The sequence below is a fragment of the Tetrao urogallus genome (genome assembly GCF_951394365.1).
Source record: "Tetrao urogallus genome assembly, chromosome: 12".
Taxonomy (NCBI): Eukaryota; Metazoa; Chordata; class Aves; order Galliformes; family Phasianidae; genus Tetrao; species Tetrao urogallus.
Window position 1 is genome coordinate 18,189,005 of NC_136825.1, and position 13,869 is coordinate 18,202,873.

The 13,869-nt window shown below is 53.1% G+C and overlaps 1 protein-coding gene across 1 annotated transcript in view; it reads left to right on the forward strand.

Moving 5' to 3' along the window:
* HYDIN (HYDIN axonemal central pair apparatus protein) overlaps nucleotides 1–13,869 on the forward strand; it is a gene marked incomplete at both ends in the record, with an annotated part of 102,579 nt that overhangs the window by 62,051 nt on the left and 26,659 nt on the right. Inside the window, 18 exons of the mRNA XM_079541219.1 lie at nucleotides 1,569–1,761; nucleotides 3,551–3,685; nucleotides 4,422–4,631; nucleotides 5,391–5,516; nucleotides 5,857–6,034; nucleotides 6,499–6,629; nucleotides 6,943–7,076; nucleotides 7,700–7,836; nucleotides 8,526–8,653; nucleotides 8,739–8,930; nucleotides 9,294–9,443; nucleotides 9,901–10,140; nucleotides 10,287–10,455; nucleotides 10,744–10,932; nucleotides 11,225–11,392; nucleotides 11,852–12,025; nucleotides 13,168–13,373; nucleotides 13,682–13,834. Of these exons, the coding sequence (XP_079397345.1) occupies nucleotides 1,569–1,761; nucleotides 3,551–3,685; nucleotides 4,422–4,631; nucleotides 5,391–5,516; nucleotides 5,857–6,034; nucleotides 6,499–6,629; nucleotides 6,943–7,076; nucleotides 7,700–7,836; nucleotides 8,526–8,653; nucleotides 8,739–8,930; nucleotides 9,294–9,443; nucleotides 9,901–10,140; nucleotides 10,287–10,455; nucleotides 10,744–10,932; nucleotides 11,225–11,392; nucleotides 11,852–12,025; nucleotides 13,168–13,373; nucleotides 13,682–13,834 (3,013 nt within the window). The remainder of the gene's footprint in view (nucleotides 1–1,568; nucleotides 1,762–3,550; nucleotides 3,686–4,421; nucleotides 4,632–5,390; nucleotides 5,517–5,856; nucleotides 6,035–6,498; nucleotides 6,630–6,942; nucleotides 7,077–7,699; nucleotides 7,837–8,525; nucleotides 8,654–8,738; nucleotides 8,931–9,293; nucleotides 9,444–9,900; nucleotides 10,141–10,286; nucleotides 10,456–10,743; nucleotides 10,933–11,224; nucleotides 11,393–11,851; nucleotides 12,026–13,167; nucleotides 13,374–13,681; nucleotides 13,835–13,869) is intronic.

The following is a 13,869-nucleotide window of genomic DNA, read 5'->3' on the forward strand; positions in this document are numbered from 1 at the left end:
TGGAGAGCAGAGCTGTGGCGTTGGAGAACACACTGAGGTAGGGCAAGTGAAGGCTATTTGCAGTGTAGTCACCTGGAACTGAAAGAAGAGTGCCGCTTTATGGGTTGGCCTCCTCCAGAAGCACCTTCCACATCTCTCTGTGCCCACGGGCAAGGTGAGAAGTGCAGGTGCCCATGGTGCCTGGCCCTACCCCAGCCACTGGTGTTTGGGGATCTGCCAGGTCCCATGGAAACGCTTTGAGAGAGGCAGAAGCTGTGGCAAGAGGAGCTTTCAAGACCCTCTCTTGATTTTTCTGATGGAAAGTAATGGGTCAGTTGAGGTTTCAGGTGATTTCACATGCAGGAGGTGAATGTGGGAGCAGCATCCTGCAGTCTATGGGGCTGGGTGTCCTCTCTTGCTGCTCCAGTGCCCCATGAGGAGGAGGAATGCTTGTTCTCAAAGCAGAGACTGCTTGGATCCAGCCAGCTGCAGTGGCGAGATGCAGTTTGGGTGACCGTCCTGGTGCTGATGGCTCTTGCTCAGCCTGCATCGTCACATCAGGTTGGCAGCAGCAGCGTGATTTCTAGCTCCTCTATTTTGGGAGGAGGGTGTGGGAAGCGGTGTGAAGCTGTGTCCCCAGCAGGCTCACAGGCAGGCTTATTTCTGGCATCTCAGAGGCTGGAGATGGCAGGGCCTCCTCCCTCCCTCCCCAGTGGCCGTCCAACTGCACTCCCATCCCCACTTTTCACTCCATGGAGGTTTGAGCTGCACTCCATGCACATGCAATGGGAGACCCTGAATGGTAGAAGGGAGCTGGGGGTGGGTGAGATGGACCCCGTGTTCATCTCCCCCTTCCCTCTGCTTTCCTAAGACCTCACCTTGGCTCCCTTGCTGGGACTTTGTCTCCCAGCAAGCAGAAGCATGGCAGCTCTTATTGACCCGTTGGCTTGCTGGGATTCCTTCCTTTTCATCTTGCACTTACTGCTCCCATTTCCAGGCTTTCCCCCTGGAAGTGGTCCCTGGCTGCCTTGCAGCAGTACTCGATGATCACATCAACTCCTGGAGTCCCAGAGAGCTTCTACTTCAGCATGAGAAATATTGCTGTTGTCGAGGCGCCGCGAAGTTGCCTCAAACCATACTGTAGAACTAGGGGTAATTTAATAAATGGTTATGGATTTTCCATCTCAGGGCTTTGCCTCTCCTCAGGAGTTATTAACCCCGTAGTATTTATCTCAAGCAGCTCCAAGCTGTGGTTATTTTCCCTTGCTAGGGTGGGTGTTGGCTGCAGGGCTTGCTGAGCCATGAGGACCCACTGGGGAGTGTATTGTTAAGGGCAGGCACCAAATTCCCAGCCAGGAGTGAAGCACCCAAGGCTGCTTTAAAAGCCTATTCTTGGCCCTCGGTTAAAAACAGCCAAGACCTCCTTCCCCCAAAATACTTAGCACTGGTGTTTGGTTCTGTCCTCCTTCCATGCATAGAGCTGAGCCTATTCCCAGAGGCTTCCATCAGCCTCATCCTGCTGAACGGCTCGTCCATCCCATGCAGAACTCCCACTGCTGGTCCCTGTTCAGATGTATTCTCTGTTCTAGATTCAGTCCTCCAGTACCTAAATATTTCATCAAATCCCAACCAAAGAAAGAGGAAGGAGCCCTGATGGAGTCCTTGACATCAGCAGGCAGCAGCAACCATGGTATGGACGTGAAGGAGCCAGATCAAGCAGCGAGAGCAGCAGGAGAACCTGCCCCAGAGCCAGCAGATGCAGATGGAGCCCTGGAGACGCAGGTAGAGGCTCCTGTAGACCTCCTGCTTGGATGTTGCATTGACAGCCCCAGAGCAGATGGGTGCTTCCCCAAAACAAGAGGTTGCAGAAAGTCTGCTGTCACCCAGCTTTGGGAATGTCTTTGCTGACTGTTGGTGTGCTTTGGAGCTTGATCCCAGTGGTGGTGGGGTCAGGAAATGCCAAAATGAGCATGAAGTTTAAGGAGAAGGGCTCGAATCCTAATATCAGCTGTGTTAACGTTGTGAGTCCACACGTTTTTCTCTTAGCCAGAAGCAATGATACCCTGTGGCTGCACAGAGCAGCGTGGCTAAACGCCGAGTTAGAAGCATGCAGTCTTTTTGATTTCCTGCTTTGTTGTCAGGTATACACAAGCAAACCAGGGAAATCCAAGTGGATGTGCCTGAGCAGGATCCAAAACTGCTTCAAGTCTGTACTGCAGTTTGATTTTCTGCTCACGTGGCTGTACTTAGGCAATATCTGTATAGCCTTTCTGGGGAGAAGGGAGATTGTAAGCTTAGAAGAGTCTGGCTAACATCTTTTAGAATGCTTTGCTTGTTTTGAAAATGCAGGCATGACAAAATGGTGTATGTGGAGTGCAGAAAGACTTTGAGGATGGTGGGTTTGGAGAGGGTTCTGTTGGAGTTGAAAGGGAATTAATCCCCTTGTAGCTCCTTCCGTAGGCTAGGAAGGAGGATGGGGAGCTGTGCTCAGAGTCTCGGGGTCCTACATTGCTGAAGTGAGTAGCGGATGTTAGCTGAAAGCTCTGTAACTGCTTGTTGGCCAAACAATAAACTATAAGAGGGCCAAAAGGCCTTTTTGGAGAGTGCTGAAGATGGCCAAGTTTTGCCATTTCTTCCTGAGAAGAAAAGGGAATGTGAGAAAACTCAGCCTTCCCCTGTGTTTTATCTGTTAGGGGAGATGGAGCCTCTAATTGGGTCTGAGGATGTCCCCTAAATACTCTTGCAGCTGCTATTGAAGTCAGGACTGCAGCACAAAACACTTCTTCTAATTAAGAAGCAGCACATATTCCTCAACTCCAAGACCAATTACAAAGCCTTCCTGTATAAATAGGGATCAAAACCCCAAGGACAAGTTCTCTTCTTTTGAGGGCACTTTTGAGGTTAAATACCACTGAAGCAGCATCTCAGCTGCCTTGGCCAGGATGGAGCCATTCAGAAAGGTCACTCCTGTGAAGATCTTCAGCTCCCTGGTGCTGGGGAGCAGATGAGGTGAAACCTGAGTAGCACTTGAAGGTCTGCCAGTCACTTCCCAAGTCCTTATTTTTCAGTTTTTGATGTTCTTCTCTTGTAGACCCTTTTTTAGTCATGGAGAGCCTCACCTGTCCAGGTTTGGGGCATCAGTTGTGGATGGGCTCAGAACCACACTGAACTGATGGCAGGGATGTTCTGTGTTTGATTGGTGCCTGGGTTCTGTCTCAGCTGTGTCTAGCTTGACAAGATTCTTCCTTATCCATTGAGATAATCATAGGAGGTTGTCACTGCTGGTTCATAGACCACCCCAAGTTGGAAGGGACCCGTAAGGACCATGGAGTCCAACTCCTGGCTCTGTGGTCTGTGTGGATCCCTTCCAACTCAGGATATCCTATGATTCCTCAAACCAACAGAGAGGAGCCCACGCAGGTGGGATGTGGATGTGGCAGCAGATGGAATCATAGAGTAATAGAATATCCCAAGTTGGAAGGGGCTCGCAAGGATCATCGAGTCCAACACCTGAGATTGGTCTCCCCGCAGCAGCCAGCTCCTGCTGCAGCTCCTGGTGCTCTTTTTCCAGCTGCTACCACCTGCTGTCAAGGAACTGGAGAGTGCTGCAGAGATGGTGAGTGCTGCAGAGACTCAGAGCCTGGTGGAGACCAAGGAAGTGACAGAGTTTGTGGAGAACGAGCCCCTCGCCTTGGGTGTGGAGGAGGTAAGAGCTATCTCCTGGGTCTGACTTCCACATTTCCAGTGTAGCAAGCAGTTGCTTGGCCCCTGCACACGCTGATGGCCCTTGGTGCTGCTCAGTGGCCTTGCATCTCTCCAAGCACAGCGTTGTGCAGTGCTGATGAAGCATCCAGCCCTGGGAGAGGCCATGCAGGACGTGTTGTAGAGCTGAGCAAGGACCACACCTGTGGGCATTATTCACTCTGTTGGCATTAATCAAGTGGGCATTATTCATTCTCTTGGCGTTAATCAAGTGGACCGTAGGAAGTTTCTGCAGTGGATTTTGCTGCAGCATTTTAAGAGAGGGCAGTGTGTTAGTGCCCAGGAGTGAAAAGGACAAGGAGCAACATGGGCTGAGCCGGAGCCCTCCCCCAGCTGCAGGACTCTCATCTCCAAGTCTCATGCTTCTCCAAAGGCAGTTAAAGCTTCTAAAGGCATGATCTGCTGCGGAGAGAATGCATTGCTGCCAGGAGACCTCCCAAATTATGCTAATGTAATGTATTAATGAAAGCATTAATTAGTGAGTATGGGAGAAGATTTCCCCGTGGTTCCTCGGCTGAAAAGCAGAATGGCTGCGAAGGAGGTTGGGACGACTCTGTGTTTCTGAGTGCCCCTGCAGCCACATCCTTCACTCCAAGCCAGAGCTCCAGCCTCACCCCAGGGCCGGGTGGCTCTTCTGCACTGACCTTGATGCTCCCTACCCCAACCTCCCCTTCCTGCAGGTTTTTGACATCTTGCCACTACATGGCGAGCTGCAGCCAGGCGAGAGCCAGCAGGTCACCTTCACCTTCTTTGGCCATGCCAACCTGGTGGTCCACATCACGGCGCTGTGTGAGGTGCAGGGGGGTCCGACCTACGAAGTGATGCTCAGTGGAGAGGCCTCAGTCGTCAGCTACCTCCTCGATGTCACAGAGATCAACTGGGGGCTGCAGGTACAACAGCTTCTCTCGGGGCTGGTCCTCATCTTCAGCAAGGTCTAGGACTCTTTCCAGCAACTCTGTCGGGTGGACAGCTTTCCCTGCCCTTCCTCCAGCATCTGTGTAACACACCTTGCGTCCCAGCTGTTGTTCTTATGGCCATTTCCATTCTCCAGAGCTGGGAGATCCTGCTCCTCAAGGTTTCTGCTTCCTTGGGCAGAAGGATGATGATTTGCAGAGGAACATCCTTAGCACATCCAGCTCCTCCAGGCTGAGACCCAAGGAGATGCTTTTTACCACTGCTTTTGATTAAGCAACAAAATAAACCAGGGGAGAAGCTGAATTGGGCTTCCCAGTCAGTAGGTGGAGAGAATTTCCCCAGAATAACTCCTGCTTTCCCTGTTTTCAACTAAAAGCCATTCAGATATTTCTAACTACATACACCATCATCTCCCTTTTTGCTGCTAGCTCCACCGAGGCTTGCAGACCGATGCCCATCCAGCAATTGCAACGCGCATGCTACTTCGCAGGGATAAATGATGAGTGGTGGGGTGATGACCCAGAAGTGGCCATTAGACTTTGGCACTGCAGAACAGGGCAGCTGTCCTGGTTTATCTTTGATTTTTGGTGGTATTTGGCCCTCTTCACGTGGTTGGTTTTGCACCTCTACAACCCCGCCCTGATACCTGTCCCTATGCCCTGCAGCTGTGGGTTCCCCACGTTAGCGTTGTCCCACCTTAGGAGGCTCAGTGCCCATCTTCTGTCCCTCCGCAGCTGTTTAATGAAGTTGCTGAAGCAGAGCTCACCCTGCAGAACAGTGGCAAGGTTGGATTCCAGTACCAGGTGCTGAGCCCCAGCGACTGCCCTCTGCCTGGCGTGCCCCTGGTGCTGCCCAGCACGGTGAGTACAGGGCAGCACAAGCACTGAACCTTGGCCCTGTGGGGCAGAGAAGGGCTGCTCTTGCTCTCTAGCTGGCTCCTGTGCCAGAAACGAGCAGCCCTGGTGCGGGTCCCTTGCTCCTGCAGAGCTCTGTGGGGCAGTGAGAGGGACAAGGGGGAGAGGAGCACCTGGCATCCTACAAGGATGACACGCTGATGCCCTCTTGCTGTGAGCTTCCAAAGTCGCAGCTGAGACTTGTAGCAGCATCAGCCCTGGCACTTCTGCTTTCCCCTCTCTGCTCACTGTCTGTCCACGCAACTTTCTTTGATGCCTTCCCCCTTCCTCCTCCCACTCTCTGCAGGGTTATGTTGGACCTAGCCAGGAGCAGGTGCTGAAGGTTTACTACCTACCAGGAGTACCTGGAGCCTTCTGCAGGACTTTCCAGATCCAAGTGGGGCACTTGGAGCCAGAAACCATCACTCTGAGAGGGGAGGGGAGCTTCCCCAGAATCTGCTTGGATCTGCCCAGGAATATCAGAGGTGAGCTCTGCCTCTCTGTCCCCAGGAAGGTCCCCTGGTTTCCTCTGTGCTATACACCCACAGGGTGGCTGTCACCCACCTGGAGGCTTGAGAGGTATCACACCCCAAAACCCAGCCCTCCAGCAGCTTTTTAACTCCTCAGTAAAGGGAACCCACATGGGCTTTGCCCCAGGAAGGGCTTGCCAGCATGTCTGCCAGCTGGAAGGATTATTGTCTACAAGACCAGCAGGGCACTTGGCAAGGACAGATTAGCATCACACTGCAGGGGATGAAGTTTTCCTCTGTATGGGGGAAGATGGGTGGAAGTGAGCATCCAAATTCAGAGGAGAACAGCGCCTGCTTGCTATAGACTGCCTGCGGAGTGCTGCTGGGAGAGGACAAGGCTGGGGGAGAGGGGCTTCCCAGCTTACATGAGATTGGTGCTGCACTCCCTCTTCTATTTTTGGATATTTTTTTTCCTTCAGGAAACGAAAAATATGAGAAGATCCTGCAGGAGGCAAGAGAGAAGGTGGAGAAAGAGAGCCAGAGAGATGAAGCAGTTGTCCTTGGGGAGGCCACAGCCACTGAGACACCCATGGATGACCTGGATATGATGGTGAGAACTTGGTTCTGCCCTGTTCAGCACGTGTCACCCTTCTGCAATGGGGTTGGGTGTGCACTGCTGTCACTTGGGACCTCCTGCCTGTGACCATCCATCCTCTCTGCACCACCTTTGAGTTTATGGCACTCTGTGATGGAGATGCAGGGCATCGCTGGGGTGCTTGCTCACAAATTCTGCCATGTTTATGGAACTTAATAACTGAACGTAGGTACCCCATCCCTGGAGGGGCCCGAGGTTGGGTTGGATGGAGCCCTAGGCAACCAGATCTGATAGGTGGCAACCAGCCCATTGACTTTGCTCTCCACAGCTGGACATTCGGCTGCAGATGCAAATGGAAGAGATGCTGGTAGAGGAATACGCCTTGGAGCAGCAGAAGCTCCTGCTCTCCTGTCTCCCAGAGGACTTTGTCTTTGACCAGCAAGCTCTTCGGAAGCTTCTCAGGTTGGTGGGGACTCCCTGCCTTCGTGTGCCCCAGGGTAACATGCAGCATCCAGCACTGCTCCTGGGAACTCTCGCAGAGCTGGGACTGGCCAGGGACCTGGGAAGGACCTGATCCAGAGGGCTGTACCGTGCTGTCTGTGAGCAGCTGGGTGCCTTCCCATCTGCAGGGCCACCCGCAAGCCTTGAGGGTGCCCAGTTCCCCACCTGCTCCATTCCAATGCAGACCATGTTGACCATCCATCACCATGGGCAACACCCCTTCTAACTAGCTCTGAAAGAGGCCGGCCTCTTTTATTTCAACAAATGACTGAGGAAGAAAACACACTGCAAAACAGGTGGTTTGTGTTTTGCTGAGTGAGATTCCTCTGGAAAAAGACCTTCCCATGAATCTCATGCATGTTGGTTACTGCCTTTACCAGTGCTCTTTTGGAGTTGGATTAGGACCATTGAAGATGCAATGGGCTACAGTGGCTTTTCATAGCAGGAGAGCTAGGATCCATGGACTCTACTATCTGTGGACCCGTATCCATGCACTTACACCATTTAAAACTAACCTGCTTTTCGTTAAGGTCTCACTGCTAGCTGAGAAATGGTTTAAAAACTCTCCTTGTTCCTACTTTCAGGGTGCAGCTGCCTGAGTACGTCCTGGACTTTGGCTACGTCATTCTTGGTAACATGCATGCACACATTGTGAAGATCACCAACACTGGGCAGCTGCCCGTGTCCTTCTGTGCAGATGGACGCGTCCTGCGCGACACAGGCAAGTGGGATGGAGGTGCTTCTCACCATTTCTGGTTGTGTATGGCCCCTGGACACATGGAGGGTTTTGAGTGCTTTTTTTGTACAGCTTGCTCCTCCTCAGGATCCCATGCTTGGTGGTGTAGAGCCTGAGTTCTTCTGGACAGAGTCCAGGCCCACCTGCTGCCCAAATGCTTGGCTGCAGGGCTGAGGTGGCCCCATCACCTGGGAAGCCTCTCAGCATCTCCAGCTCTTGGCTACCAAGAGGTTTTGTACATTCTGTGGGCTTGCTTTGCAAATAGAGGGACCCTTTGTGGTTGAGGAATGCTTTGGTTCATAGTGTCGTAACGCCTCTGTTCATCCTTCATGAGGAAAGAGCTTCTGAGGTCTTCCTTTCCATCAAAATAGGCTTCCAAAGCAGGCTTTGATGTAAGGCTTGTCATCCACCGTGCCATGAGACGCCATGTTGAGTCACCATGAGATGAATGAATGCCTCCTCCAAGTTGTTGTTCCTCCATTGAATAAGGGAGCTGTAGCTGGATATCCCTTTTGAGGAGGTCACCAAGCATCCTTGGGGTGCCTGGTGAAGGATTCCTTGTAACACAGGGCAGCGAGTCTTTTCTGGAGGTGAAAGGGACTCCTTCACAGAGCAGCCACACCTGTATGACTTTTTGATGTGTTGGTCACTCATCTCAGCTGCTCTGTCTGAAGGTTTCACTGTGGGGCTGGACCGTGTGACAAACCTGCCATACTGCGAGACCGAGACGTTCGAGGTGCGCTTCGACCCGCGGAGCGCCAACGTGCCACTGGGAGCAGCAGATGTGCTGCTGCCTATCAAGGTACCACCTTTTGTCACCCATGTCAGGCAGGACATAGCAGCAGGACCCACCTGGGCTCTCGGCTGGACACTCTGCTCTTCACCAGGTCACAGGAGGCCCCACGTTTCACCTCTGCCTTCGTGCCTGCGTGACTATGCCATCCCTCTGCATCTCCAGGGACAGCCTGGAGTTCTCCACTGTCCAGTGTGGGCAGTGTCAGGAGGAAACCATCCAGCTCTACAATCAGTTCCAGGTGCCCTGTAAATGGTTCATTACCTTGAAGGAGCCTGTTAAGAAGGTAATGTTTAGTGGGCAGGGAAGGATGGGCTGATGGTTGGACTAGATGGGTCTTAATGATCCTATGACTTCTATGATTCTGTAAAGCAGGGACAGCATTGTAGCTTATCAGTTGGTTTTCCTTGGCCTCTGTTTCCTTTTTTGCACCCTATCAGTGTCTGAGCACTTAGGCTACTACTCACGAAGCCTTTGGAGGGTACAGGGCAAGGCTGGTTCATCTCAAACAGTTCCCTATCTGGTGCTCCTCTTGTCTGCCATCTGCGCCCGTGCCTCCCTGTCCCCAGCACTGTGTCTGAGACCTGCAGGAATGCTGGGTCCATCATTACAGGCCACAGGAGCCTCACAGGTTGATTTCTGTGCCCAGGTGGATAAACATTTGCCAGCAAGCGTGCGACGGAAGCTGCAGCAGGAGCTGAAGGCCAAGCCCTGTGTCTTCGAGGTGCTGCCCTTGGCTGGGGACCTCACCCCAGGGCAGCGATGCAACATGCGGGTCAGGTTTACACCCACTGAAGAGGTGAGATGGGCAGAGCTGTAATGAAAGCATAGGGAGAAGGAGCACACTGCAGGCTGAGCCTTGGAAGGGCTGCTCTGAGCTGATCCTGCCAGTACAGCAGACTGATCAGATGCGTGGCTGGGCACGGCAGCACAGACATCCACACCACTGTGGTGCCAGTGATCCCGGGCACTTTGGGAGACAGCATGAGCTAGGAAACCTTAGATTACACCTGATTTGGAGCCTGTTAGCAGGAGGCAGTATGGACACGGATGCTTATGTGCCTGGAGTGCTCCCAGCAATGTCACAAGCTAGCTGAGATGTAACCATCTTATCTGTGGCTTTGACCAGAGTCAAACATGTTTTGACCAGAGCAGAGATGTTTCTAGCTAGTGAGAGCTCGTCTGTCTCTACCTGATTCTGCTGCTTGGTACAGCAGTGCCAAGGCTGTGTCTGAGCAACATAACCCTCTTTTCAGAGATCCTACAGATGCGAGCTGAAGATTAACATTTGCCAGAGCAGCCAGCCTCTGCAGCTGCAAGTCTCGGGGTATGGGCTGGAGCCACAGTTGGAGTTCGACCCCCCACTGCTTGAGCTGGGACCTCTGCTGCCGTACAGCAGTGGGGCAGCAGGGACAGTGGTAGTGAAGAACCCATGCGAGTTCCCCATTGAGTTTTATTCACTGGAGTTTGACCAGCAGTACCTCGCTGAGGAGCAGGTGAGGAGGTCTGGTCCCCATGCCATGGCTTTGTAGTACTTCAGTTCCCTGAGGAAATGTGGGAAGCCCCCAAAGCAAGGTCTGGTGGCCTTTCATGGTCAAGTCTTCTTCACATGTTGCTTGGTTTCTCTCCCTTATGCATGCAGATCCTGCGGATGCTGAAGGACTATGATGGCCGCCATACCCTACTGCTGCCTCCACGTGCCCCGGGTGAAAAGCTGCCCCCAGAGGTGCTGGAATACTACCAGGACCAGAAGAGGCTGCAGGATGAGCAGGCCAAGTCCAGGACTGGGGATCCAGCAGGCCAGGAAAATGGTGAGGCTGTCCTGAATGTGTCTCACCCACAGAGATTTGAATGAGCTCCTCAACCAGTAGAACCAGGTTCACCATCACCAGTATGTGAATTTTCTCCTTCCAAGCAACAAAAGCACAAACTCAAGCTTCCCCCAAGGCAGAGACAGGTTTCTGAGTGCCTTGGGCATCTCGCTTCGTGGGGGGTTCTCCATCTTTTTACATTTGGCTGTGTAAAGGGACAAATGGCAAAGAGCAGGTTGCCTGGCCACGTTCATCATCATCAGCCTTCTCCTTGTCCTTCCTCCTCAGCTACCAGAGAAGATGTCCAGTTTCTCTCGGATCAGGGAGGAAAGCACTCTGCTGAGATCATTCACACCCTCTCATCTCATTACTCAGTCATTCCTCCCTCCACTTCTGATGAAAGCCAGTCCAACAAGGTGGACTCTAAATCTGAAAGGGGAGAAGAAGAGGAGGATCTTGAGAAAAGACACGGAGCAGGTCAGAGCCCTATGATTATTGCCTCTTCTGTGTCCACTGTGACAGAAGGGCCTTTAGGCATCACGAGATGCCTGTGCTTCCCCCTTTCTGCCTCTCCATTTGCTGCATTCTGAATGGGACTCGTCAGCAGCAATTGAAGGCAGACCCTAAATGCAAGAAGAGCATGGGGAAGCCCCAGGTGTGATACTGGAGTCAGCAGGGTCTCCTCTCCCAGGACCTGAGGGGACGGCGAAGAGGTTGAGTATCACTGGTGTGCAGGAGGCTGATGTTGGTACCGTGTTCTGCCCAGCAGAGCATCAGCAGAGCGCCAGCAGCAGCAAGGAGGCTGCAGGAGAACTGGATGACAGCCCTGTGCTCAGAGCCATCGCCCGCCACCTGGGCATCGATATCTCTCCTGAGAGCCGTGAGGCCCAAAACCGCCAAGGGATCGCCATCATCATCCACGGGGCACCCCTGACTGGTGCGTGTGCCACACGGGGGAGGAGGAGCAGGGCGAGAGGCATCCTGGTGGGCTGCCACTGGAAGTCAGGTGTCTGTGGATCTGCAAGGGTGTGAAGCAGCACCAGGCCTTCCCCTAACTGGTGGAAGTGGCTCATCTTGTGTCTGTGCGGCTGGGCTGTGTCCCCCCAAACTAGGCGGCCTTAGCCATGTTGCCTCATGGGTGCGTGTTGGCTTGTGGCCTTCAGAAGGCCTGACCCTCACCAACATGCCTCAGTTGCTGCATGAAGAGCCCTGTGAGACAGTAATGGTGGTGGGACGGGGCTCAAGCATTGAGGTGACCGCATGGGACAAAGCCCTGGGGTGGCAGTGAGCTGGAGATGATCTCCCTCTACAGAACAACATTTCCAGTCACATTCAGGCTGCTTCCCTCTCGGTTTCCCATGCTGGTGTCACCATGTAGGCCTTCCTCTCCCCCAAGGAAAGACATCGGCTGCGGTTGCCCTCTCCAGACATTATGGCACAGCCTGCTTGTCCATCAACTCGCTGGTGATGGAGGCCATCTCCGACAGGAGCAGCTCAGCTGGGCTCCGTGCGAGGGAGCTGTGCCTCAGGACTGCCATAGAGCAGAGCCACAAGGAGACGGAGGATGCTGGTATGTGCAGACATGTGGTCAGAGCCACCCCAAGCACCCGTGACTACTGAATTACTCCATGTGAGCTGCTGCCCAGAGAGTTAGGAGGTGCCCAGTGCCATGGACGGAGCCCTGGCCAGCCCGATTTATGATTGGCAGCCCTACCAGCTTCAAGGGGCTGGAAGCAGATGATCTCTCCAACCTGAGCTGTTCTGCAATTCTATGGCTCTGTTAGCTGGCAGAGTGTAGAAGAGCAAAGCCAGCTCGCAAACCCTCTCCAGTTGTTTGAAATCTCTTCATTTCGAGGGCTCACACAGGGACGCTTCCTGCTGCCTGCAGGCTGCTTAGCACATGTCCCTTTTCCTGAGAGTGGTGAAGCACACCTGCATATTTCTCAGGGTTTTTATGATTTCCTCAAAGCTAAATTCAGCCAGCTCTCGGTGGCCATCAGGCAGAGCTGCTGCCTGTTTTAACGAGGAACAAGCCCTGTGAAGTGGCTCATTAAGCACTAGGTGCCTGGCTTGGAGTGTGATTTCACAAACATGAGAGAAAGGGAAGAATAGCTTCCCCGAGGAGCTTCAGATGAGAGGCATGCTGCAGACTGACTCTTTTCTCCAGAGATTTTTCCTATTTATGCCATCAGCTCATGGATGTTATGCTGTTCCCCACATGAGACCAGCAACTTTTAAGGTGTTTTGTTGGACAGCTGGTGCTCCTAGAAGTGTAGACTGAGGGCAGACATCAGCTTTAAAGGAAAGCTTTGCATTGCCAAGACTTGGGTTGGGAGAAGATGGGATGGGTTGGGATATCCAGCATGGAAAATGTAGCTCCAGTGGAGATTGGTGGTGGCAGCTGGGGCAAGGCTGAGCATGGGAGTATCTGTAGGAGAATGTAGGGTGTGGAAACAGTGGTCCTGAAGGGTGAACCATTGGCTTGATCTCTAGGGGACATACCACACAGGTTTTTTTAGTGGTAGTATTTAGTATTGAGTGGTAGGTGGATGGTTGGACTAGATGATCTTAGAGGTCTTTTCCAACCTTGATGATCTTATGATTTTATGGCTAACTGGTGCTGCCTGTGTGTTAGGAGGGACACAGCGTTGTACATTGAACGGCTTGAAAAGCCAATCTCTAGGCCCTGCTGAGCTTCTGTCCCCTCTGCAGGTCAAAGCACAGACCCATCCGTCCCTCAGCTCGGTGCTGAGCCCAGGCGCAGCCTGGACATGAGCCAGTCCAGCTCTGGGGAAAAGACCAGCCTGCACTCCGTCAGCTCCCGCAGCCAGGCGAGTGCAGCAACAGGCAGGAGGAGATCAGAAAACCATGCGTCCCAGTCCCAGAAACAGCAGCTCGCGGACCCAGCAGGCTCACAGGTGAAGAATGATCGCACTGGTGATTCACGAGACCTTTCGAGTGTCTTTGAGTAGTGCTGGGTATTGTTCAGGGTGGGAAGAAAACCTCTGCTGGGCCATGTGTCTCGCTGGCAAGATGCAGCCCTGATCAGCATGGCAGCTTGCAGGATGCTGTGTTACAAGTAGGGTTTGCTGCTGTCCCAGGGATGTGTCCCCCAGGGCTCTCTCCTGGAGCCCTCACCTCACAGCTTCGTTCTACCTCAGACCTTCTCTCCAAGTGCTTGGAGTTGCCTGGAGTTCTTCCAAGGGGTTTAATTTGTCTTCTGCAGGGCTCTTCCAGCTCTCATCGCCTTTCGCTGCTTCCCTGCGTCCCCACACAGCAGTGGCTGAGCATTGAAGGGAGCACGGCAGGAGAGGCAGGCTTGATGAGCTGCGTGCTGCCCGAGGACGTGCTGGGAGCCATCCTGTCAGAGAGGCTGCAGGTATGGCACGTCCTCTGCTTTGGGGGTCAGGAGGG